The sequence below is a fragment of the Ichthyophthirius multifiliis genome (assembly GCF_000220395.1).
Source record: "Ichthyophthirius multifiliis unplaced genomic scaffold scaff_1120509251346, whole genome shotgun sequence".
Lineage (NCBI taxonomy): Eukaryota > Ciliophora > Oligohymenophorea > Hymenostomatida > Ichthyophthirius > Ichthyophthirius multifiliis.
The window spans coordinates 34,749-61,561 of record NW_004085963.1 but is presented as its reverse complement, the minus strand read 5'-3'; the positions used below and the strand labels follow the sequence as shown (position 1 = coordinate 61,561).

The following is a 26,813-nucleotide window of genomic DNA, read 5'->3' as shown; positions in this document are numbered from 1 at the left end:
TGAGTTTTAAAAATTAAATTCTAAGTCTAAAACCGGCTAAAATATTCAATAAATAATGCATTTATGTGGCTAAATTGAATAAAAAAACTTAAGGATTTATTGTCAAGTAAAAGTAAAATATTTAGTATAGAATTAAGGGGGAGGAACAAAGTAAAAAGTTCGAAGAAAAATTAAGGAATATATTCATTAAATAATAAAAATAATGATTTTATTTGTATATATTTATATTTATTCGTTTTAATCTCTTGCTATTTTAAAAAAATAATATTAATAGTTAAACTAAATAAATTATTAAAATAAGTAAAGTAAAAAATACATATAATAAAAAGAAAAATAATTAAAAAGTTATATATTTTTATATTATATAAGTATATTTAAAACTAAATTTTTTATATATTTAATATTTATAAAAATATAAATTATATTTTTTTTTTGACATTATATTTTTAATATATGAAATATTTTAAAATAGATTATAACGGTATAATTAATAAATAAAAAAATATTAAATTTAATAAATTAACAACAAAATAATAAACTCTTAAAATATATAAAAAAATTGTCTTAATTTCTATCTTAAATATTAAAAGAACTAGACTTATTTAGAAGTCCAATAGGTCTTCATATGAATAATTCCTTTTTCTATAAAACAAGTATTGGAGGTTTGGTTTCTATATTTTGTATAATATTTATAGGAATATTTTTTTCTTCTTCAATAGATAAATTTATACAAAGATAGTATGTATATGTATCTACAAACAAGTATATGATCCTAATCCTCCAAAATCATATATGAATTCATAAAGATTTATGATAGCATTAAATATATATTAAGATGATAGAAACTTTATTGAAAGGCCGTATTTTAATATTACAATGCTATTAGGCAATTATGTAAGAGAAAAAGATATATACAAAAGAGATAAAATAGAATTATAATTAGAGTAATGTACAGAAGCTCATTGGTAAAAAATAAGTAAAGAAAAAGATTTTGTTGAAGAATATAATAATTTAGGAAAAGATTATTTATGTCCATCGTATAAAAACAATAAATATAAATATATAAATATATATATATATATATATATATATATATATATATATATTATTATAGTATGGATAATGATATTTATATATAAGGTATGTTTGCTTCTACAATATTTAATTTTATTTAAATTGTTGTTTCTGAGTGTAAAAATTCAACTAGTCCAAATGCTTCTAATAATCGTAAATGGAATCCTATTTGTGCTCCAAATGATCTTGTAAAAATTAAAAAAAATAATAAATTTATATAATTAAAAAGGTTTAAAGTAAATTAAAATCTAAAGGCAATTTCGGATTATCTATTTTCCATAATAATTATGTTTTAAATGTAGATTAACCTTAAAATTATTACACCGAATTTTTGAATGATAAACTCTATTATACATTTATTCCTTAAAAAATGACTAAATTATCTGATATTTATTTTCAAGATATAGTTGTTGAAAACGATGAATCTCTTCTTCCTTTTGTCGATATTTAATAGCGAAATTTTCTCATTTAAGAAAATAACGATTAACATGAGACTATAGAATTGGAAAGGAAAGACGGGAAATATGTTGTTGCAACATTTAGAAAAAGCCCTTATGTTACCAAAATATCAAGATAATATAAAAAATTGAGTTAATTAATGAGTGAATTAGGTGGTTTTGTTTAAATAATTTTTATTGTTTTTGGAATTTTTATGACTAGATATAATAATACTAATTTTACTATGGATTTAGCTAATAAATTGTATATTTTTGAAGACTTAAATAAACAAAAAAATGAGAAAAAAAATTAACACATGAACCTAGATTATTAAAAAGTGAAAAATAAAGTTAGGAAAGTAGTTTATAAGATAACTAGAAAAGATCCTATATTTTAATAATATATGTAAAAAGAGTTAGAAAATAAACAAAGTTTAACTGAATTTTAATAAATCTAATAAAAAAGTAAAAAAGAATACTTAATAGCCTAATTTAATAAAATTTTAATGAAAAAAGATAAAATATAATTAGGAATATCATATTATTTATCTAATTTAACATTCAATTTGTTATTTTATTCTAAACAAAATTAATATATATAAAAAGCATCTTAACTTATGCATTAAGATTTAGATATAATAAATATTTTAGATAAAATTCAATAAATAGATAAAATAAAAAATATTCTTTTGGACAAAGATTAATAGAAAATATTTAATTTTAATGAAAAGCCTAAGATTAAATTCAAATAAAAATTTGATATTGATAAAATGGATTTAAAAAACATATAATAAATACTAACAAGTAAAGTTAATTAAAGTAAAGAAATATAATAATAAAATAAATCTGCTTTAGAAACCAGTTAACCTCTAAAAAGAAGTATTACAGCAAATATAAATGGATTAATAACTTAAAAAGTAGAATTCGATACTTTAGATTCTTATAAAAAATTATATAATTCTTATTATAATTTATAAAATGAAAATACTATAGGAATTAAAAGAGAGTAAAATATAAAATTATTTTATTTATATACATTTTAAAAAATAATCAATAGGATTAATATGAGATTAATAAAAGGATTAGGTGAATAACTTCTATAAATTTTCAATTTATCGGATTCTATTCGGAAACGATATTCACAATATTAAAATATTGAAAATAAAAATAATTTAGGAAAAAACTATGAAACATTACCTTTTGATGATGTTATTCTTTCTAAAAGAACTTCAAATTAATCACCATAAACTTCAATTTAAAATAATAAATAAATTTTATTTATTAAAAAAGGGAATAATAGTATTTTTTATGATGAAAATAAATCCATAAGAAACTCATTTTTTGATGTTAAAAAAGTTAATTAAAAAAATGAAACAATTACTTAAAGAAACACTAATCAAATTATAAGAAATGTAAGTTTTTAAAATCAAAATGATATAGATGTTACTGATGAGGAATTTTAGACTAAAGGGAATTATATTAAAAATATTTCCGAACTTAATTACTTATCCTAGAAATATGATAGTAAACATAAAAAATTTAGTAAAGAAGTTTTCTTTGATGTAAAAGATGATTGATATTAAAATAAAAGCTTAATTTTTATTTATATATTATATTAAATTATATTATATTTATTTTATTTTTTTATAAAAAGTAAATAATATTTTGTTTAAAATATTAGTAATAAATTAATTATATATTTTTTTTTTAATTTAAAATTTAAATAAATAAAAAATTAAACAAGAAAAAGCAATTTAAATATTATTTTTATTTTATTTTGATGTCTAATTTATAATAAAAGAATATTTATTTATTTTTAAAAAATAGTTATAATTTTTTATTAATTTATTAACTTTTTTATAATTTAATATTTAATGAGTATTTTAGTAATAATATGTTGTTAATAATTTTTAAATTTAAACAAAAACACATTATATATTTTTAAAATAAAAAAATGATATAATGTTTTAATTTTATAAGATAACTTTTTTTAAAATAAATATTATAATAGAAAAATTAATAAATTACTAATATTTTTAATAATATAATTATTTTTTTAAATATTTTATTTAAATAAAAATATTTATGTTATATATAAATATAAATTTATTTTTTTTAAATAAAATTATTAAAATTATATTAGATAAATTAAATATAAATTTAAATGACATTAATTTTAAAATTATGATGGTTTTATTTTTTTAACTTAAAAATATGATTCACTTTTTAAATTTCAATAAACTATATGTAATTTATAAAAATAATATATATAAATTAAATTTAAATAAAAGAATTTAAGTTATTTAAAATATATAATCAAAAGAAAAAACTTATGATAATTTTATAGTAAATTTTTAAAGTTAATTGTAATTTAATATAATTAAAATAAATTTTAATATATATAAATATTATTTATATAAATTGGTAACTAAAGAAAAATTAATTATTTAAATATGATTTATTTGTATTAGCATATAGATTGTAATAAACGAAAAAAGATTTAAAACAAGAAATTAGTATTATTAATAATTAAATATAAAATATCCTAAAAATATATAATCATATATAAAAAATTAAAAATAGTTTCTTAAAATTATAAATGAAAATTTAATTATATTATATATATATATATATAAATTTAGAAATATATATATATATATAAATAATTTTTCTATTATTATAATTTTTTTATTATATATTAAAATGATATTAACAATCTATTTATATAAAATTATATGAAAATAAATATTTTTAAATTAATTATTTTTTATTTATATAATTTACCATTCAATTTTTTATTTTATTTGAAATAAAAAATATATTTATTTATTTACGTATTAATATTTTTATATAATAAATATTTTTGATTAATCTTATTATATATATAAAATTAAAAAATTCTTATTTTAAAATAATTAATTAATAAGTTTTTATTTATATTGATTAATCTTTTGCTATATTTAAAAAAAATTAATTAGGTAAAGAATAATATATATATTTATAAAAATTTTCTTTTAGTATTGATAATAACATTATAAATTTTTGATAAGATTAAAATAATAAATATCCTTTTGAAAGTCTTTCTTGCAAATCTTAATTGATTATTAACTTTATAAGTAGAATTTTTTATTTTAGATCTCATAAAAAAAATTCTATATGATTCTTATTTTACTTTATAAAAAATAAAAAAATCATATATACAAAGATATTATTATTTCTTAAAATATAATCTAGGACTATTTATTATCGTTTCATAATTATTTATGTTTAAAGATAAAATACTAGTAATCTTTTTATTTACCTAAATCATAAAGAAAATCTTTTTTAAAAACTATAAAATTATTGCAAGTAATAAAATTATAACATAAAGATGCAATAAACTAATTATATGAACTATCAACTTTTATAATCTAAAATATATATAGATATTATTAATATAGACTTTTAATATTATTTTATTATTTATATTAAATTTAATTTTTATTTAATAATATTTAATTAATTATGTATTTATTATTTTAAAAAAATAAGATTTATATATATTTATTTAAATTTATTAATAATGTTTCCTTAAATAAATTATAATGAATTTCTTAAATATAAATATGTAAAAATTAAAATAATAATATTTTAATATATTTCATTTATTTTTTTATTATATAATAAAAAAACATAAATAATATATTTTTATTTTTTAAATAACTTAATAAAATATATTTTAAGTTTATGAAAATTAATTTGATTTATTATTTAATAAAAGCTTAATAATATCATTAATATATTTAATTAAGTTACTTATTTATGTAATATTCTTTTAGTTTATATACATAATATTAATATTAATTTAAAATTATATTAATAATTAAAGTTATGATAAAAATATATAAGAATATAATATAAAAAACATAAAAATTAAATTAAACTATATAATAGTAAAATAAATATTATATATAAAATTGTTCTTAAAATAGTAATTATTATTTAGTTAATTTTTTAATTATAATCAGTATTAGTCATAAAACATATCTCTATCTTATCTATAGAAGTTATTAAGATATAAATCATTTTATTAATATTATTATAATTTATAAATTTCATCTTTATCAATTTAATTAGAGTGATCAGAAAACTATTATTAATTGTTTTACTAATCTATTTAGAATTCATTATTATAATAAATATTATTATCATTATTTTACAAATAATAATTGTTTTCATCATAAAATTATTATTATTATTTATAGCCATAATCATTATTTTTTTATTTATAATTATTATTTATTAAATTAATTTAAATATTTTAATTATTTAACATTTAATTTTAATAAGTCTTTTAGACTTCAAATTTATTTGCTTAATGACCCAAATTACAAGAACTATATTTTCTTAATAAACAATCTTAAAATTAACTAATTTTTCTTTTTAAAATTATTAACGATCTCATTCTTACAGGTTCAGAGTTAAATCTTTATCTCATCATATATATATTTTTATTTTAGTTTTATTAATCTTTCTTTTTTATATTTGAAAAAATTATCTTCTTTTACGTGGATAGTTTTTTATAATAGTAAAAGGGGCTTTTTCTCTGATAACTACTTAAGCTTATTTCATTGTTTTTTTTGATGTTATGTTTTTGTTTTATTTTTATTTACTTTAATTTTTTGATTTTAGAATTAATTTTTATTTTATTAAATTTAAGCTTTTAATTAATATATTACCATGCTAAAAATACATGCAAATCATTTTTTAAAAATTTGTATAAAAAATAAAATTTTAAAAGTAAATTAATATAAAAGTTTAAAAGTTCATTAGACAAGAATTTATTAAAATATTTTTAGTTAAAAAACTAATAGATATATATAAATATTAATTTTCTATTTCAACAAAAAATTATTTTTGTGTAAGTTAAAAAATTAAAAAGCTTGAGAATTATATAAAAACTTTTATTTATTTTTTCTTAAAAATTTATATGAAATAAAAATAATGCAATTACAAAGCTAAAAATATACAAAAATTTTTTCTATTTCATAAAATTTTTTTATAATAAATAAAAATAATTTGAATAAAAATTTGATCAATAAATATATCAAATAATTTAAATTGATTTAATTTTTTTTTATTAGAAATTTATTAAATATAAAATTTTTCTAAAGAAAGCATTAACATTCATTTTTATAAATAATTCTTTAATTTATAAAATAAGTCATTATATAATTTATTATTTAGAAAATAAATCTACTTATATATTTGAAATATTAAAATAAATATATAATATTTCTAATACTTTAAAAATAAATTAATATTTTTTAATAATTATGCTAATAAATTAATATGTTAAAAATAAAATATTACATCATACTTTAATTTTAATTTAATTCTAAGACTAATAAAAATTAATACATAATTTTTTATATTAGATTTTATAATACTATGTATTCATATTACATATTATTTTACATATTATTATTTAAGAAAAGAATAAAAAAAAATCTATTTTTTTTAATTATAATAAATTGAATATCAAAACTTTTAAGCTAAAGCTAGTTTATTTATATGTATAAAATAATTTATATAATAATAAAAAACATTTATATATCATTATTATTTAATTATACAGTTATTATAATCACAGATAAGTATAAAAATTTCAAAAAATAAAAAAAAATTATTTAAAAAAAAACTTAAAAATAACATTATAAGAATATTATTATATTAACTTTTTTTCTATATAAACAATATTTTTTAAAACAAAAAATAAAGTAGAATAGTTAAATGATTATTAATTTTACATTAAAAGTATTTATTTTATAAAAATATAATACATCTTATTTTAAATCATATATTTTTTATTAAATTTAAAGTTTAAAATAAAAAATGGATTAATATATATTATAAACAAAAGTATAAATAAATAAAAAATTATTAAGAAATATATTTTTATAGATAAGTTATTTTTATTATTAAAACATTATCTTAATTTAGCTTAATATAAAAAGCAAAAACATAAATAAATATAAAAAATATATATTTTTATAATTAAAAAATAATGGAAATAAAAATCAATAAATTATATTTTATCAAATAAAAAATAAATAAATTATAAATAATATAACTTTTATATTAAAAAAATAAAATAAAATAAAAATAAAAAACTCATTTAAACAAAATAGCTTTTTTACCAGAAATAAATTAATTCCAGCTATTTTGTTTATTATAATAAGAATTTGCTAATTGGCTTTAAATTAAAGCGCTTCCAGATTTATTTAAGTGTTTCATAAAAATCTCATTATTTTTAAACAATCCTATTTTTTATTTAAGCTAAGCCACTGAGTTTTCATTATTATTAAAATTTTAATTATTTCTTGCACTATTATTTTAGGACACATATTATCTTGTAATAGTAAATTCTTTTAAAGCATTTTCATATTATTATAGACTTTCTAAAAAAATAAAAAAAAATAATGATAACAAATAAAAAAAAGAAATACATTATTCTTAGTTATTAGTAAGATCATAACAACTTTATTATAAAGGAAAAGTATTTTAATTTATTCTATTGATAATATTTTAAACTTATTAACTAAGAATTTAATCCTTTTTATCAAATGATGATTAAAGAATAGGCAAATTTATTTATTTTTCTTCCAATTCTTTCATTACTAATTTAACCACATAATTTATAGGGATTTAATTCAAGTTTTTTTTATTATTTATTTTTATATAATTTTGTATTTCCTTTTCTAAATTTTTTATCTTCTCCTCTAGTATCTGTTTATCTTATAAATTTTCTTAAAAAAAATTATTAATCAATGATTTGTCTGAATTAGTATTATTATAATTATTATTGCTAATTTTAGATTCTTTAAATTAACCAGAATTTTACATATGGACTTTTAATTCATTCTAGTTTTTTATTATTTGGCTTTTTTTTTAAGTAGAAAACAAATTTTATTAATTTTTTTTTTAAATAATGATTCCTGCTTCATATTTCTCTTTATTTTTGCTATTTTAGTTTATTTAACTAATCTCGTTTTCACTCGTTTCTTATAAATTTGTCGTATTATTATTTAAATTGCTTGTAGTATTTAAGTTTTTATTAGCCGTAGTATTATTCATTGAAATATCATTTTTTTTAAGCTATGCTTTTACATCAACTAAACTCATTTATAATTCTACATCAAAAAGCTATTTTTTTATATTTAGTATAATTATATTTTTTAATTCTTATTTTTTTTTTTTTTTTACATCTTAATAAGCTAAAGGTGTATTGTTTGTACTTTAATTCCTTTTTTACTAAGTTTTATTATTATTTGTATCATCAAAAGAATGCAAATAGGTATTCACCTATTCTAAGTCATTTATTTTTTTTATATAATATTAATACTAATGATTTTGAGAATTTTTTTTTTTTCGGAAAATTCATTAGTAAAATTTTACTAGCTTTATTTTAATTATCTTTATTTTTATTTTTTTAATATTTTTTTTTATTATTATTTACTCTTCTTTGTGTTATAATATCTATTCTTATAATTTATTTATTTAATTTTATAAATTTTATTAAACATTTAATTTTTCTTAATTTGCTTAATATTAATCTTTTTGCATATTTTATATTAATAATTTATATTCATCATTCTATTAAAAATAAAAAAAATAATAAATCTAAAAATAATTTTCTTATTTATACTTGATTTTATAATTCTGAAATCATTAAAAGGTATTTTTATAATTTAAATTCAGAATCTTAATCAGAAAAACTTTTATTTTCTAGCATTTTTTGTAAATCTCTCATTGCTTTATTCTTTTTATAAAATAAAAAATCTAAGGAATATGTAAAATTAAGTAATAATTTTTTTTATTTTTTATATATATATTAATTTATTTTATATTAAAAATATTAATTAAGTATATTATTTACTTAAAAATAATTATAATAAGATGTTTTTTTTCTATATATTATTATATTTTATTGTAAAATATTAATTAAGTATATTATTATTTACTTAAAAATTATTAGGATCTGATGTATAATCATTTAAAGTTTTCATAAAAGTCTCATTCATTTTTTATAAATTTTCATTTCTTGCTTTGCTTTCATTTATCTATAGTAACAATAATTCGATTTTTTATTATAATATTGCTCTTTCTTTATTCCATTAATATTCTTTTGTTCTAAACTTTATATTTAAATATAAAATTATTACCATTTAATATTAACATTTTGTATAAAAATTTATATATTTTTTTATATTTTTTTTTTTTTTTTTCATTTTTTCAAATTACTTAATATTATAGGTTATAGTTTTGATTCTATAGATTATCAATTATTTTTTCTTACTAAATAGCTTGAGATTAGCTAGATTAATTATTATTAAATTACATTTAAATTTTATATTATTATTATATATTTTTTTAATTTTAGTAAGATGTATCAACTTTATATTTATTATTAATTTTATTGATTATAATTTTTATAATTATTTTTAAATTAAAACATTTTATCTAAATAAAATATTTTTTATAGTTTTTAAATTTGAATCGTGTTTTTTTTTTTTTTTATTTATCTATATATAAAAATTATTAATTTAAATTTCAAAAAATTATTATAATTTAAAATAATCTAATACAAAGTTATAAACTATAGAATTTATATTAAATTTCTTTTATAAGAATAATAATTAAGAAAAAAATGTCAAATTAAATATTAAAAATGTATTACAATATAATATTTAATATCAAATAAATTTACAAATTATGTATATTATATTTTATATAAAAATAAATATTTTATTGATTTAAAGATAAAAAATATTTGTAATTAATTAATATATATTATAAAAACATAAAATTAAATAACTATATAATATATAAAGATTTTATATTTTCAATTATTTTAAATTTTTAATAGTATTAAAATAAAAATTAATTTATTCTTAAAAAAATATGTAAATCAAAGCAATATTAATTTTAAAAAAAACATAATAAATTTAAATTATAAAAATTAATATAATATTTATAATTAAACTTTAATCCATTAATATTTTAAATTAAAATTTTAATTTTTATACAAGTATCTATATATCTATATATCTATATATCTATATATATATATATATATATATATATATATATATATATATATCTATATATATATATATATATATATATATATATATATATATATATATATATATATTAGTTTTTATTTTAATAAAACAATATTTCATCTTTGTTTTTTATAATAATTGCTTTTTTTTATTTATATAAAATTATTTATTTTCTAATATTAAAATAATAATTATTTCAATAAATAGTTAATTTATAATTTACACAATTTCATTCATTTAAATTAATATATTTAATAGTTATTTTTATTTTAAATTTAATATTTTTTTTATATTATATTATAAAGAAAAAATTTATATTTCTCTAATTCCATAGCTAATATAAAAACTTCTAAAATAATATAAATGTAATAAACGCAGAATGGAGAATTAGAAAACATATAATATTAATCTAATATTTAAAGTAAAAAATTATAAAAAATTAAAAATAATAAAATAAAATTTGATACATAAATAAACATTAATATTTAATAAACAAAACAAAAAAGAAGATTAATAATTTAATATAATAGATTAAAAATAAAGTTAATATAATATAAATAGCAAAAATATAAATCAAGGTATTATTATAATACAATATATAAAAAAACATATTTAAACAATATATAATTTAAATTTCCAAATTAGAAATGCATGAGGATATTCATTAATAATAGACATAACGGAATAATTATTTCGGCGACATAAGAGATTAAGTTTTAACATAAAAAGTAGACAAAGCATTATTTAAACTTCAATAAATAGACGACCAACGTTACGCTTTAAAGCTCCTCAGCCTTAAATTTTTTATATAAAAATTACGCAAATACACATACTATAATCGCTAAAAATAACTAACAAAATAACATAAAAGTCTCATAAGAGACATATCTTTAGCCGAAAATAATATCAAAGGTAGTATAAACTCTCATAAAGATTAAAAAAAAGCGTCGAAAAATCGTTATACAGTCCTAGATGAGGAAAAAACATCTATTTTCTCTAAAATATTAATGAAATTTCCATTATTTTCCGCTTCAAATTCCTTCCTAATAGGTTGGGACATAATCTAACTTTTATACATTTTAATGTTCTATTATGCGATTCCTTTATAAATGACATTTTAAAAAGGATTGGGGACATACATATCCGATTACCTGTTCAATATGGGAATTCTAGTTTTTTAATCGACAATCTACTCTGTTTAAACACTACATATTTCGAAAAAGGTGTATAAATTTAAGACCGATATTTAATTTTCAAGCATTATATCAAAAAACATTTAGTAGCAGATTTATTATCTAATATTCCTGTACTTATAGACTATTTTGTAGTATAATTGAATGGTATATGGAGAATTCTGATGCTTTTATAATTTTTAAAAAACGGAAGAGTTAAACTTATAATGAGAAAACTAGAAGAATATTTTCATTTAACACCTACTTAATAATAATTAGTTTCTTTAATAAAACTTCTTACTACAGTATTGTTTATAACACATATATTTTCTTGTATTTGGATTTATATAGCTATAGGGGAAACTAAATAATCTTGGTTGATAAAATAAAACTATTAAGATTAACAATGGTATTTTTAATATTTACTAGCATATTATTTTTCCACAGTGACTATGATTACTGTAGGATACGGTGATGTTTTACCCACTAACCCGAAAGAATATGTATTGTGTATAATTACTATGTTAGTTTCTTGCGGAGTGTTTGCTTATGCAGTTAATTAAATAGGAAGTATTTTTGAATTGCTTTTTAAATAGGAAAAAGAGTTGAAGGAAATGATTTATAGAATTAGTAATTATATGCATTTGAAGAAAGTATCTAAAGAATTATAATTTGAAATTAGAGAATATTTATAATATTATTGGAGAGAAGAAAAAAATAGGTATATAATTTATACTAATTTTTTTCTCTAAAATAAAAAAATATAGAGATACAGAATAAGAAGAAAAAATAATAGGATAATTAAGTGATAATTTAAAAGATTTATTGGCCTTAGAAGCTAATAATTTAGTTTTGAAAGACTCTGTAGTCTTTCGAAATAATTTCAGTGAAAGTGTCATTAGACTAACTGTCCCTTTAATAAAGGAAAGTAGAATAACTCCCGAAGAAGTAATAACAGTAGAATGTGGAAGGGATGATTCTTGCATTTATTTTATTGAAAAAGGTCAAGTGGAAGTCTTTATAGACTAGTTTAGTGATAAATAATACTATACATAATAAATCCAAATACTAAAACCTGGAGATTCATTTGGTTCGATATCTTTTTTTACTGGAAGTCTAAGAAAAATGTCAATAAGATCATTAGATTTTACTACTTTATTGTCAATAAAAAGATAGAGTTTTTTAGAATTATTGAAAGATCATCCAGAAGATTACGAGAAGTTTTGTTGGATTAAAAATAAGATTCTAAATGAATAAGACTATAGGTAAATAGGTTTAAAATGTTACTCTTGTGGAGATTTGAAGCATTTATGTTTAGATTGTCCTTTTATACATTTCGCACCTAAAAGATATTCTTTTTTGAAAAAAGAAAATAAATGGATTAAATAAAATAGATAAAAATATATAAGAAGATTTCATAAAAAATTCTAAAGTCTTTCAAATAAAGATATTTTATAGGAAAAAGCAGAACTTATTTAAGAAAAATTATCGGTTATATTGGAAGAGTTATATGGATTCTTAGATTATATGAACGATGAAAATTTAATAGAAGAAAGTTCTTTTGATTATGATTCTTCAGAATAAGATATTAATGAAGAAGAAAAAAATGACGATGAAGATAAAATAAAAAAATATAATTAAGATAAAATAAAGAAAATAGAATAAAAAGAAAATTAATAAGATATGATTATAATATAAAATACTTTTTAATCCTAAAATACAATTTAAACTAATAATTCTTCTAAGAAAACATTAGAAACAAATAATAATATTAATTATATTAAATAAACTTCATATTCATTGTTTGAAGAAAATAAATAGTAATTATAAAATACAGATAATAATATAGAAATTGAAAATAATCAATATTAATAAAAAAAAATAAGAAAATAGGATTCATTGTATTCAAAATTAGATTCAAAGTAATATTTTACTATGAATTCAAGAATAAAATAAAATACATAAAAAACAGAATAATATAAAAGTAATAATAATAATAACAATAATATTCATAATAATATAAATCATTCTATTTAAAATATTTCAAATGAATAATTACTCTAAGAAACATTAAAAAATAAACTTGCATAATTTTTTGATTGGTAATAAAAAGATGGAAATAATTATTCGGATTTTATTATAGGTTCTGAAAATAAAACTAACATTTTTTCAGTTTAAAATTTCGATGTCCTTAGAAATTATACAAATTTTTTTCCCTAATGCAATTATGATGTTGTTTTGAGAAAGTACGAAAATTACAGATATTATAGAATGTATTCTAAAATATAATAGTTTCCAAATTTATTAATAAAAAATGAAATTCAATTCAAAATAGAATAATAATAATTCCATTATAACGATTTCATAATAATAAGGTGGTGGATAATTCGAAAGGAAAATCCGAAAAGGAAATATAAAAGTTTTCGGAGGAAATGTAGCTAATAATCTAATTAAAAAAATATAAGGATAAAAATTACAAAACGATATTGAAGATTTCACAAATAGTATTTCATAAGAAATTAATAAAGAAGACAGAAATTCTATAAGAAAAAATACAAGATAATATACTAAAAGACATCAGGAAATACTTAATCCTTTTCCTATTAAAAATATAGAAAAAGTTAAAGATGAGTCCTATTAATAATTGCTTAGTCGAATTTTTAATAAATTCGGAGGAGGCAACGATAATTAAATTTAAGAAGATTAAAATAGCAATGAAAGTGAAGCTATGTAAAGAAATAAGATTAATAATACTCTTTGTAGTTTGCAAAATGAAGTCGTTAATAATTAATAACCCACTTTTGGGAATTTGTCGGTGTCTGATAATGGAAATATTCCTTTTTTTAATAATTTTAAAATTTATCATTTAAAATATTGTGAATAGTAAGATTGATTTTAATTAAAAATTATATAAAAATTTAGAAGCTTTTATATTTAAAGTTAATTAATAAAAAAATAATGTGTTATATAAAAATATATATATATAAATAATTAAAAATATTAGTTTAAAAATATATATAATAAATATTTTAATTTTATTAAAATAATTTTGGTGTCTTTTTAATTTAGAATTTTATCTATTTTTATAACAAATTTTAATAATTACATTGTTTTTAAAAATTGAAAATGATTAATAAAGGTACAATAATTTTTAAATAATAAATATATAAGTAAAATAGATGATAACAATTAGTTAAAAAATTTACTTAAATAATAAAAAAAAGAACAATTTTAAAATACAAAAAGAAATAAACTAAAATAGAAAATATTATAACAATGCCGTAAATACTACGAAAATAATTTTTAAGAACAAATTTTATAAAAAAATAATTATATTAATGATAAAATGGACATTGAATAATAGAAAGAAGATTAATTTAATACATATAATATAATAACGTATTTTTATAATTAAATAACGAGCAAGAAGTAATAAAAATAAGAGTAAGATACATATGATATAAATATAGAAGAAATAATATTAATAATCTAAAATAATCAAAATAAACAAGATGTTATAGTAAATTTTATTAAAATATAAAATAATTTATTATATTTAAAAAAAATATGGAAGTGTAAACTACTAGAAATTCTTTATTATGAAATATTAAAAAACGAACATTTATAAACATAATTAATATAAAATAGTTTTTTAAAAATTATTGATACATATTACATAGAAGCTACATAAAAAACAAAAGAATTAATTATGAAAATATCATATAATTTAACATATAATTCAAAATGTATAATAAATGATATATTTAATTATAATATACTAAAATAAAATGTAAAAACTGAAAATAAAGATATTGAAGAATTATATGTATTACTTTTAACTAATGTTTGTATATTGTAAAAAAATATTGAATTAAAAAATCTAAAAAAAAGTTTATGTATATTAATAAATTATATGAACAAATTATTTGATAAATAAAAAAATATAACAAAATAATGTGTTTTAGCAATATATTAATTAATATGTAATTAAAAAAAAATAATAATATATATAAATATATAAATATATTAATATATATAATTATTTTTAAATAATTTTATATTTCTTTATTTTTAAAGAATAAGATAATAATGATTTCATGTTATATATATCTAAAAATGATTTATTCTTAAATTTTTTAAATTAATTTTTATAAATTAATAAATAATCTATTCAATATATTTGTATAAAAATTATTAATTTTTTGATTAAGCAAGATTATTTACAATTTATATTAGATAATAATTATGATTTACATATTTTTAAAATTTGTGAATAAACATATTTAAATTATTTAACTAAGAAAAAAAAAATGGAATATCTAAATAAATTGCGCATTTTTTTACATATATCATCAAAGAAAAATCAATTAATTTGTTATATATTATGAATAAATACAATATAATAAAAATTTTAATTTAGTAATTATAAATATCTAAATACTATGTAAAAAATTGAAATAAATTATTATATTTTTTAATATTTTTTTGTTAAAGGATATTGTTGAATATTGTAACATCTTTATATTCTTAATTAAGTTTTATGAATATTTTGATTAAATTTATTAATATTTTATCGAATAAAATATCATTTAAATATTATTTGAATTATTTATTAATAGTAATGATGATATTATATATTCTTGCTTAATTTTAATTTTGGATTTGTTAATAAAATCAAAAGAAAATAATAAAATAATATAAATTAAAATTTTATTTAATTAAGAAATGATTTAAGTATTGGAAGAATACAGTTTTTAAAAATTAAATAGTATTTCAGATTTTTCACAAGACATCTTAGATATAATAAAATGAAAAATATATTATATTTAAAAAAATAACTTTTTATTTATATTTTTTTTTTTATTTTTTTATATTTTTAATATAATATTTATCATTTTTCTTAATCTTAAGATAAATAAGAAAATTGTAAATTTAACATTAATGTATGGGCACATTCAACTTTTTTTGAAAAAAAAAAATTAATGAAAATAGTATGTATTTATTTTTTAAAAATTAATGTTAATTTAATTTTACATTTATTTTAAATAAAAAAAAAAAATACTTATGCAATTGTTTTCTTTTTCATTTAATTTTTTTTATTTAAAATCATTATATAAACCGCATTTTTTAGAACATAAAATCATATAATTAGCAAATGCTATATTTGTTTCTTATTCCATCATATATTTTTTATCACTCATTTTTGTTTAAATAATTTTATATTAATATTATTAAAAAATATAAAAATAAGTAATAAATAAGAAAATATTAAATTTAAATATTTTAAATAAATCTTAAAATATTAAATTATTTTTTTTTTTAATATAAAAAAAAAAAACATATAATTATTAATAAATTTCTACTATCAAAATTATTTAAATTTAATAAAATTTAAAATAATTTTTTTTTTTATTTATTTATAAAATATTATAAACAAAAGAATTCGATAAAAACAAAATCAAGTATTTATTCATGAGTTTTTATAAAAATTTACATATATCATCATTATTTATATAATAATAATTACAAACAATTATAAATTAATATTATATTTATTTATTTTAATATTTATTACATATTACTTTATATTAAAAAATCTATTTATGATTAATATTTTAATCGCCATAAAAATAAAAAAAAATCAGTAAAAGAATTCAATAAAGTAAAAAAAGAATACATATAATATAAATTAAATAAATAAAACAAATAAAAAAAGAAAAAATAAAAGAATAACATTCTTTGTTAAAATTTAAGAAAACCAAATATTTTTTTAAAAAAATAGAAAAAAAATGGATTACGAAGACGATTATATAATATTACCTATTAAAGAAAAAATTGTAAATAAACTGAATAAATAACAATTAAAAAAAATAAAAATTAAAAGGTAAAAATATACAAAAATGGAGATCCAGTAATGAAACCTTGTGATGTGAAAATACAAAAAAATTATAATTTATAAAGTATTGCTTAAATTCTTGATTAAAAATCAGAAATGAAAAATTTTAAGTGTTTACGCTTATTCAATAATGAAGGAGTAGAAATTTTTAATGACGATATTTAATATTTGAAAGATAAATCTGTATTATATGCCTCTAATGGTAAAAAAAAAAAAAAAATCTTTTTCAAAATAAAATTAAATAGGCGAAGAATTTGATGCAAATTCGACTTTTTCAGAATATGATTTAATAAAAGTAATAGGAGAAGGAGGTTTCGGATAAGTTTTATTAGGAATTCATAAATAAACATAAGAAAAAGTAGCAATAAAAATCATCAAAACATCAGCAATAGGTAATAAAAAAAAAAAAAAAAAAAAAAAAACTAACAAAAAATAAATGAAAAGGAAATGCAAATGATATCGATATGGTATTTCGAGAAGCTGAAATTGTGAAATCCTTAAACCATAAAAACATTGTAAAAATAAAGAGTTGTTACACATTAAGTAACATGTAAGTTGTATTTATAATGGAATATTTAGAAGGCGGTGAACTCCTTGACCGTGTAGAAGCTAAAAACAATTTCGAGGAATAAGAAGCCCGAATATATTTCAAATAAATAGTTGAAGCGATGAATTATTGTCATAAAAATAACTTAATACATCGTGATTTAAAACTAGAAAATGTTCTATTAACAAAACCAGATTAGGATTAAATAAAAATCGTAGATTTCGGAATTGCTGGAGTTGCATCTAAATTCGATGTGGATAATATAGATAGTGGAAGTCTCAAATATATGTCTCCTGAAGTGGTTGCGGCAAAAATCAAATAATTAACTTCGGCAATTGATGTATGGTCTATGGGAGTTATTTTATATGTAATGTTAGTTGGTGATTTCCCCTTTAATGCGAATTCAAATATTTAGGTTATGGATAAAATTTTAGAAGGTAAATTCGAAATCCCAAAATAAATTAAAAAAAATACTCTCAAAAGAATGTATTGATGTGATTATGAGAACTCTGGAAGTAGATCCTGCCTTGAGAATTAGTACTTCAGATTTGTTTCATCACCCTTTTGTTTGCGAAGAAAATATGGCTGCTAAATTATTAGAAGATATCAAAAAAGAAGAAAATAAAAGTAATTAGAATTAGGAACCTGAAGTTAATATCTAGAGTAATAATAATAACGTTGATTAATAAAATTCTACTAAAATTCAAAATAAAAATATTGTTGGAACTAAAAAATATGCTAATATTTCACTTAATACCTAGGTCTAATCAGGTTTTAATACGCCTAAAATTAATATTAGTAAAAAAAATAGTCCTATTTCTTAAAAACATGGTAGCCTTACTCCTTAAACTAAATAAGCAAATACTTATGGTTTATTTTATTAAAATATTATATATATATATATATATATATATATTATTATATTTTATTTATTTTAGTAACAGATAATAAAAGTAAGTTTAGTGCAAATGGTAACACTATAATAAGTAATAATTCTGCATTTAAAAAATGAGAAATATTATTCTTTTATTATATTTATTTTGTTCTTTATAAAAAAAATTATTAAAAAAAACTCTTTATAATTTTTAATTTTTTAAATAAAAAATTTTAAAAATTAATATAAGGAAAAAAATAATAAAATAACCGATTTTTAAATTTATTTAAAATGATAAAAATATTTAATTATAGTTTTAAATAAAATAATTATTTATATATAAATAAAAAAAAATACTATTTTTATTTTTATTAATAATAATAATAAAAAAAATATAATTTTTATCAAAAAGAATATTTTTCAAACCAAATATAACTTTTTATTAAAAAATTTTTAGCTACTTCTTATAAAAAATAATAGAATTGAAAAAGGAAAAATACCGAATAATAAAAAACCATCAAGTAAGAGGATCTTCCTCCAAAAACTCTATTTAAAAAAACCAGACACATAAAATAAAAAATCTAATAGTAATTTCTGATATTAGCTTGAAATAAAATAACAAGGTTTTTCGGTGCATATAAAGTTGTATTTACTATAGATTTAGATGCATAAATATTACTAATTTAGATAAAATATACATGAAATAATTCAAGCTGACTACCCATATTTCAAAGCATCAGTATTATAACAAGTAATAAACCCTCTTATAGGTAAAATATTAATATATTTAATAAGTTTTGAACAGTAAACCACAGTCGATAAATAATTTGTTTTGAAAAAGTATAATTATTATTATAAGAATTGTTTTATTCGTTTTATATATAAATTTTTTATCAAACTTATTTATAATACATTCAAAAAAGAACTTTGTTATAGACTTTAATTTAATCAAAGTATAAACTATCTAAATTTAGTTATAATTTTCATTTACTATAATATAATTTCATTTCATAATATAATTATTTCAATATAGTTTTTTTTAGTTATAAAAAGCAAAGAAAATATTTCGGTTATTTTAAAATAATTTAAGATTTGATAATAAATTAAAAATATTTTTTTATTTTTGTAAATTTTATAAAAAAAATAAAAAATTATATAAAAATAAAAATGCAAAGTTTTGAAATGGACTAAGAAGCCATATCTCCAAATTTAGTGAAGTTAAATAAGAATATAAAAATAGATACAAACCAGAACGTTTTTTTTGATAATCTTTTAAGAAAAATTGGTTGGGGTAAATTTAATACATTGTCTTTTATCGCAATATCAATGAGTATTTTTGGAGATGCCATAGAAATACTAGTAGGCTCAATGTTATTTCCCGCATTTGAAAAAAAATGGGGAGTAAAAAGTGATCAATAGATAACATATGGAACTTTTATATTTCTTGGATTTATGCTAGGGCCAATATTTTCAGGTTATTTTTCGGATAAAATAGGTAGAAAAAAAACCATAGAAATATCAAATATAGGTCAATTTATGTTTGGATTAATTTCCTCATTTGCTCCTAATTTCACTATTTTTACTATATTAAGAACTATATATAGTTTCCTAACAGCAATATCATTACCCACATGTTTTACTTATATTTCAGAAGTGACCCATGTCGAAATGAGGGGAAAAGCCGTAGGTATGATTTCTCTTTCTTTTGGATTAGGAGAGTTATTTTTGAGTTTTTTAATGCTTATTTTTATGAATAAGGACTCTACTGACGGAAATATAAAAGGATTATTAATTTTTTGCTCACTTCCATGTTTAATAACATATATTTTATGTAAATTTTATTTAATTGAATCTCCTCGATATCTTTTATACATGAAATAATATGAGAAGGGTTTTGATGAAATAAATAAAATTTACTAAATAAACAGATAGAATATACAATTAACCGAAAATGAGAAATAAAATCTTAAAAAATGGGCATAATTAAGTTTTAATATGAATTAAAATTAAGAAATTCTTTATAAAATATAAAATTTATTTAATAAATATAGAAAAGTCACAATTATTGTAGGGATTTTATATTTTTGTTAAACTTTATTTTCTTATGGTTCAAATTTTGTCCTTCCTATTATTTTTCATTAATTGGAATATAGTTTGGGCTAAAATTACATACTTATTACTTTATTTTAAATCGGAGCGAATTTTCTGGCATTTATAATTATTGATAATCCCAGTTTTGGTAGAAAAAATAGTCTAATAATTATTTAAACTTTAAATTTTGTTATTTTTCTTCTTTTATATTTTTAAACTACTCCATTTATATTTTTTATTTGTATTAGTAAATTACTTGTCTAGACTGGTTGGTGTGTTGTAGGTGCTTATTCGAGTGAAACTTACAAAACTGATTTAAGGTCTTTTGCTATTGCAACATCAAGTATTATAGGAAGATTTGGAGGCGTGATTATGCCTTGGATATGTTATTAAGGATTTCATATTAGGGTTACAGGCCCTTTTTTGCTTTTTGCATTATTTTCAATTATTTCGACTTTTGCGGCTATTTCAATTCCTTTTGATACTACAGGACTTGAACTTGATTTAGAATTTTTATGAATATGTATATTGTTTTTTTAAATAATTTATTTAAACAAAATATTTAATTTTCAATATTTGATAAATATATAAATAAAAGTAAGATATTAAAGTTCTTTATAATAATATAATTTTATTAAAAAAATTAAGTATAAAAAATAAGGAAAAGTAAAATAAAAAATATGTGTTAAAAAATTTTTTTATTTAAAAATAAAAAATGATATAGTTTATTTAATTATTAAATATTTTTAAAAATTTACTATAAATAAAATAATAAATATATGAATAACAAAAATATAAATGACTATATTAATCATTAAAAAGTGGATTTTTATAGAATTGTTATAGTAAATATTATATATATATATAATTATTTTTATTTAAACATATAAAATATTAATATTATGAATTTTATTTTGATAGAATAATGTATTATTTTTTTGTATAAATAAATTATAAAATAAATATATATATATATATAAATATATATATATATATATATATATATATATATATATATATATATATATATATATATATATATATATCAAAATATATATATCATATTATATGGATTTAATCTAATTACTAAAATATTTTATTTTTTTTCTCTTTATTAATTTTATTTTCTTTTAATATTATTTACTTTTAGTTTTAATATTATTTATTTTTCTTTATTTAAATATTATTTTTATGTTATTTTTTTATTATTTAAACTTAAATAAATTATTTATTTAAATAAAATAAGATAATAATACTTTTTTATTTCTTTTTAATTTATTGATTCTTTATAAAAAATTAATTATTAAGAAAACAAATAATAAATTAAAAAAAATCCAAAAATATTACATAAAATAATAAATAAATTAACTTTATGTCAAATTTATATCAAAAAGATTAAAAATAAAAATATACTTATAAATTATATACAAAATGAATTTTTATAATTTTAATTTTGATATGAATTTAAATTATTGTATGTATAATTATTTATTTTATTATGAATGTTTTATGTATAAATAAAAGAATTTTTTTTATTTCTTTAAAATTTTTCAATACTCAATTTACCCATCTTTAATTTCCGGGCATTGCGTTAACTCTTACTACAATTTATAAAAGCAGAGAATTTTATCAAAGTATTATTTATCAAGGTAATTTATAGAAAAGTATCTATGTAAAATAGAAAAAGGTTCTTTAAATGTTTAAAACTATTATGATCTTTAGAATTTTTTTTAAATTTTATCTTATATTATATGAGTTTTATCAAGTATATTAGCATCAGTAATTTTCTTTATATTCGATTATTTTTATTCATTATTTTTTTTTTATTTATCTTCTTTTATTTTGAAAATATACTATAATTTATTACTATAATAGTTCTAGTTATTCACACTCAAATACTAAGAATATACTCCTGAGTGTATATTTCCTGAATTAGTACTACTATGTATCGAATCATTTAGATCATCCTATAATTTTTCATAAAACTATTCCCTTATTTTATCATGAGATTCCTAATAATCATTAAGTTTCATAAAAAGTTAATGTTAATCTTCAAATATTTTAGTATTTATAGGTCCTTTTTTTATCTTTTATTTATATTATAGGTTATTTTAAAAATTTGAATTATTAGTAATATTAAAAAATTCAAAGTTTTATTATATTTATTCTTATAATTATTAATTATTTTACTAAAGTTTTTATTACTGTTTGAGCTCTTTTTTACTAATTTTATTAGCATTAGTTATTTATTTTTCTAATTTATAGGTTTTTTTCTTTTTCTAAAGCTACTTTTCTTATTAAGGTTTCACTTTTATTTATTTATTATTTTATTTTTTTATTTATGAAGTTATTTATTAAGAACTATCGGAATTTCTATTTAATTTCTCATTAATTAAGTTATTTTCTAATTGATTAATGTCTTCAATTTATTCTTAATTCTTTTATTCGAATTAAAAATTAGCGCTTTATTTTTAAAAAGAAAAAGAATTACTGTTATTATTTTTTTAAGAATTTTATTAGTCGAATATAGGAGAAGAAGAATCGTTCTATACTTTATTTAAATTATTAATAATATTTTTAGGACTAGAAGATTTTAAGGGAGATACTTTCTTTTATTATTCTTATTAATGAAAAATAGAAATTTCAGAATCAATATCAGAAATAAGAATACTAGAATGATTTTCGTTTTAATTTAATTACTTTAATTAACTGTTATTAAAATTATTGAATGATAAACTACAATTTTTATAAATCATTTAAGTAATATCATTTTAGGATATACTATTATTAAATTTTTTTTAGGAAAAATTTTATTATTATTGAAAGGAAATCATTTAATTATCTTAAGAATGATCAGATATAGTTTAAGAAATTTTAGACTTATCAATTTATGATTTCTATAGAAAAAATAAATATATAGGAAAAAAAAAAATATATCATAAATAAATAAATAAAATTTTTTAAGAATATTAAATAAATTATAGATTAATTTATAATAGAAAATGATTTTAAAATAAAAATAAAAATGAGAATAAATTGAAAGAAAATTATAGAAAAGATATATATATATATATATATATATATATATATATATATATATATTATATATATATATATATTATTAATTTTATTTTTTATTTTTATTTTTATTTTATTTTTATTTTTATTTTTATTATTATAATTATTATTATTATTATAATTATTATTATTATAAATATTTTTACTCTATATTAAATTACTTTTTTTTTGATTGTTTTTTATTTATTTACATTATTCATTTTTTCCATTATTTCAATTTATTATTTTATCTTTTTTAACTCTCTATCATTAGATGATTCTTTAGTTTTCTAATCTGATTATTATTGATTAAGTTTTTATACTTATTTTTCTTTAATTATTTTTTTTTCATTATTATTTAGTATAATTTCTTTATTGCAAATAATAGTTTAGCTTACTTTTTATAAAGGTTCTTCTTAAGAAGATGTAATATGTTCTATTTCGTGTTCTGTCATTTTATTTAAGATATATATTAGTTAAATTGATATTATAGTTGTAATTAGTTATTGAATATTTTTAATTAAATATGTTATTTTTATAATTTTAGTTTTTTTAATGTAGTGATTTAAAATATGTTTAAATTTTAGAGTGATTTTGAGATATAATAAGAATATTAGAATTAAACTTAATTCTTTAAGATATTTATTTTGTTTTTTTATTTTATTTTTTTCTTTATTATGATATTTTTTTTTCCTTTTAATTTTCACTTTTTTATTTATAATTAATTTAAATTTTTTTTATTTATTTTTTTATGTTTTAATTTTTTGTTTTTTGATTATATGACTATTTAAATAATATTATTTATTCTTATATTATTAATTTTTTCATAAAAATATATATTTTATTAAACTCTTAAATTTATATTAAATGTAATTAGTTTATTTAAAACTTTTATATTTAAGTAATATAATGAAATCTATATAAATTTACATATTATTTGTAAATAAATGATATATAAAATAATTTTTAATTAATATATCATTAAAGCTAATTACAAAAAAAAATGATAATAGTAAATATAAATTATAAAATAAAAAATAAAATAAATATTAATATAATTAATTAATTGAAATTTAATTAAAATTATACAAAATAAATTAATTTAAATAAATATTTATATATATAATATATAAATATAAATATTAATATATATTAATTTTTTTTATATGTATTAATATTTTATAATATTGATTATTTTTAAGTAAAAAATTTATATATAATAAAAATAAATAATTATTTTATTAAAAAAAAAAAAAAAATATTTTAAAAATAAAATATATATTTATATATATATATCAAACTTCAAATTAATTTTAATCATCTTATATCTTTTATTAAATTAATTTAATTGATTAATCTGTTTCTGTAAAAGATGAATTTATATTTTTCTAATTTTGCTAATAAAAATTATCAATTTCTTATTCTTTTTATAAATGATTATAAATTTATTGATATTAATTTTCTATATTTATACAATTATTTTTTTCATATTTAATATTTGCATTTTCTTATTGATTTTTATATTTTTCATCTTTCCCCATTAATTTTTTTCTTTGTTTATTTTGCAATTTACATATTATTTTAACAAGTTCTTTTTCTGAAAGGTTCTCTATATATTTTTCAATTTTATTTTTAAAATAATCTTTCTGATCTTCTTAAAAACTTTCATTTTATTGTTCACTACTACTATTATAACTTAAATTTTCCTAAATTTTAACCAAATCATCTAAATTATAAATTTAATGGTTTTTTTTTTTTGCATTTTAAGAAAATTTCTATTAAGTACTTTCTTTTAAACTACTGGTTATATCAAATGTATTATTACTTAAAGAGCTTTTTAATTACATATTGTAATTTTAATTATCTTATAAAGGAGCTTATATATTATTAATATTTTAATCAGTTTCTATAATATTCTAAGAGCTAATTTCATAACTTATGCATTCATCGTTAATTTCTTTTATTTTTTTATGAGAATCTTTATTATTTATAGATTCAATTTTCATTACTCTTTTTTTATTATTTTTAAATTAATCCTGTTTTAAGTCAACTTTTTCTAAAAATTTATCTTTTCGAATTTCCCTTAAATTATTATTTAATTTATTTCTATAGTAATTTAATATTTTCTTTGTAGCTTTTATTTCATTTTTTTTATCAAAACTACTATTTTAACTCATCTCTTCATTTTCACTACTTTTAAATGAAAATTCTTTTTTTTTATATAGTCTATATTTTCATATTGTCCCTTTTATTATTTATCTATATAAAAAGACCTTTTATCTTATTCCATTTAAAATATCTAACTATTTTCTTCTTCATTTTTTATCTAAATACCTCCGTTTGCTATTTGTTTAAAAGACTAAACTAAATTTTTCACTTCTGACTTAAGATTTGATATTTATTCAATCATTTATATATTGCTTGAGTATTATTATTATTATATATTTTCTTTATTATATTATTTTTATTTTTCACGATATTTATTATTTATTATTTGAGAAAATAATTTTTCAGTTTATCCTTCTTGTTTTTATAAAACTATTCTTTTTAAAGATTTT

The 26,813-nt window shown here is 15.3% G+C and overlaps 5 protein-coding genes across 5 annotated transcripts, besides 46 other annotated features; all 5 read left to right on the top strand. All coding sequences in view use genetic code 6, as the record gives it.

Annotated features, from left to right (window-relative positions):
• Nucleotides 1-453: 453 nt before the first annotated feature.
• IMG5_186260 (hypothetical protein) lies at nt 454-3,088 on the top strand (the record flags this gene model as incomplete). The annotated part of the gene is made up of 3 exons (XM_004027236.1): nt 454-1,037; nt 1,115-1,262; nt 1,304-3,088. The coding sequence occupies 3 exons, from the start codon at nt 454-456 to the stop codon at nt 3,086-3,088; spliced, it is 2,517 nt and encodes an 838-aa protein (XP_004027285.1).
• Nucleotides 489-560: a microsatellite.
• Nucleotides 1,053-1,106: a microsatellite.
• Nucleotides 2,448-2,487: a microsatellite.
• Nucleotides 3,089-3,568: 480 nt separating the features above from the next.
• Nucleotides 3,569-3,613: a microsatellite.
• A 509-nt stretch (nt 3,614-4,122) lies between these two features.
• Nucleotides 4,123-4,175: a microsatellite.
• Nucleotides 4,124-4,172: a microsatellite.
• Nucleotides 4,174-4,206: a microsatellite.
• Nucleotides 4,207-7,068: 2,862 nt separating this feature from the next.
• Nucleotides 7,069-7,107: a microsatellite.
• A 409-nt stretch (nt 7,108-7,516) lies between these two features.
• Nucleotides 7,517-7,603: a microsatellite.
• Nucleotides 7,604-8,956: 1,353 nt separating this feature from the next.
• Nucleotides 8,957-9,000: a microsatellite.
• Nucleotides 8,957-9,003: a microsatellite.
• Nucleotides 8,969-9,007: a microsatellite.
• A 362-nt stretch (nt 9,008-9,369) lies between these two features.
• Nucleotides 9,370-9,527: a microsatellite.
• A 1,059-nt stretch (nt 9,528-10,586) lies between these two features.
• Nucleotides 10,587-10,707: a microsatellite.
• Nucleotides 10,708-12,242: 1,535 nt separating this feature from the next.
• Nucleotides 12,243-13,328, top strand: IMG5_186250 (hypothetical protein; the record flags this gene model as incomplete). Its single annotated transcript, XM_004027235.1, has 3 exons — nt 12,243-12,511; nt 12,558-12,823; nt 13,249-13,328. 3 exons carry the CDS (start codon nt 12,243-12,245, stop codon nt 13,326-13,328), a joined length of 615 nt encoding a protein of 204 aa, XP_004027284.1.
• Nucleotides 13,329-13,390: 62 nt separating this feature from the next.
• Nucleotides 13,391-13,449: a microsatellite.
• Nucleotides 13,450-14,754: 1,305 nt separating this feature from the next.
• Nucleotides 14,755-14,818: a microsatellite.
• Nucleotides 14,759-14,831: a microsatellite.
• Nucleotides 14,832-15,756: 925 nt separating this feature from the next.
• Nucleotides 15,757-15,833: a microsatellite.
• Nucleotides 15,786-15,826: a microsatellite.
• Nucleotides 15,793-15,829: a microsatellite.
• Nucleotides 15,834-15,920: 87 nt separating the features above from the next.
• Nucleotides 15,921-15,950: a microsatellite.
• Nucleotides 15,951-17,059: 1,109 nt separating this feature from the next.
• Nucleotides 17,060-17,098: a microsatellite.
• Nucleotides 17,099-17,481: 383 nt separating this feature from the next.
• Nucleotides 17,482-17,520: a microsatellite.
• Nucleotides 17,521-17,547: 27 nt separating this feature from the next.
• On the top strand, nt 17,548-18,730 carry IMG5_186240 (protein kinase domain protein). Its single transcript, XM_004027234.1, has 4 exons — nt 17,548-17,627; nt 17,675-17,888; nt 17,932-18,078; nt 18,131-18,730. The coding sequence occupies exons 1-4, from the start codon at nt 17,580-17,582 to the stop codon at nt 18,724-18,726; spliced, it is 1,005 nt and encodes a 334-aa protein (XP_004027283.1). The 5' UTR covers nt 17,548-17,579; the 3' UTR covers nt 18,727-18,730.
• Nucleotides 17,643-17,673: a microsatellite.
• Nucleotides 18,084-18,108: a microsatellite.
• A 3-nt stretch (nt 18,731-18,733) lies between the features above and the next one.
• On the top strand, nt 18,734-19,245 carry IMG5_186230 (hypothetical protein; the record flags this gene model as incomplete). Its single annotated transcript, XM_004027233.1, has 2 exons — nt 18,734-18,896; nt 19,172-19,245. The coding sequence occupies 2 exons, from the start codon at nt 18,734-18,736 to the stop codon at nt 19,243-19,245; spliced, it is 237 nt and encodes a 78-aa protein (XP_004027282.1).
• Nucleotides 19,119-19,157: a microsatellite.
• Nucleotides 19,246-19,436: 191 nt separating the features above from the next.
• Nucleotides 19,437-19,512: a microsatellite.
• Nucleotides 19,513-20,082: 570 nt separating this feature from the next.
• Nucleotides 20,083-20,128: a microsatellite.
• A 146-nt stretch (nt 20,129-20,274) lies between these two features.
• IMG5_186220 (major facilitator superfamily protein, putative) lies at nt 20,275-21,717 on the top strand (the record flags this gene model as incomplete). Its single annotated transcript, XM_004027232.1, has 2 exons — nt 20,275-20,825; nt 21,447-21,717. 2 exons carry the CDS (start codon nt 20,275-20,277, stop codon nt 21,715-21,717), a joined length of 822 nt encoding a protein of 273 aa, XP_004027281.1.
• A 425-nt stretch (nt 21,718-22,142) lies between these two features.
• Nucleotides 22,143-22,258: a microsatellite.
• Nucleotides 22,161-22,268: a microsatellite.
• Nucleotides 22,269-22,293: 25 nt separating this feature from the next.
• Nucleotides 22,294-22,331: a microsatellite.
• Nucleotides 22,295-22,372: a microsatellite.
• Nucleotides 22,313-22,353: a microsatellite.
• Nucleotides 22,327-22,368: a microsatellite.
• Nucleotides 22,373-23,507: 1,135 nt separating the features above from the next.
• Nucleotides 23,508-23,538: a microsatellite.
• A 718-nt stretch (nt 23,539-24,256) lies between these two features.
• Nucleotides 24,257-24,317: a microsatellite.
• Nucleotides 24,315-24,390: a microsatellite.
• Nucleotides 24,315-24,410: a microsatellite.
• Nucleotides 24,331-24,368: a microsatellite.
• Nucleotides 24,368-24,417: a microsatellite.
• A 164-nt stretch (nt 24,418-24,581) lies between these two features.
• Nucleotides 24,582-24,615: a microsatellite.
• Nucleotides 24,616-24,896: 281 nt separating this feature from the next.
• Nucleotides 24,897-24,947: a microsatellite.
• A 517-nt stretch (nt 24,948-25,464) lies between these two features.
• Nucleotides 25,465-25,530: a microsatellite.
• Nucleotides 25,505-25,540: a microsatellite.
• Nucleotides 25,541-26,681: 1,141 nt separating this feature from the next.
• Nucleotides 26,682-26,724: a microsatellite.
• A 70-nt stretch (nt 26,725-26,794) lies between these two features.
• Nucleotides 26,795-26,813: part of a microsatellite that runs on past the window's edge.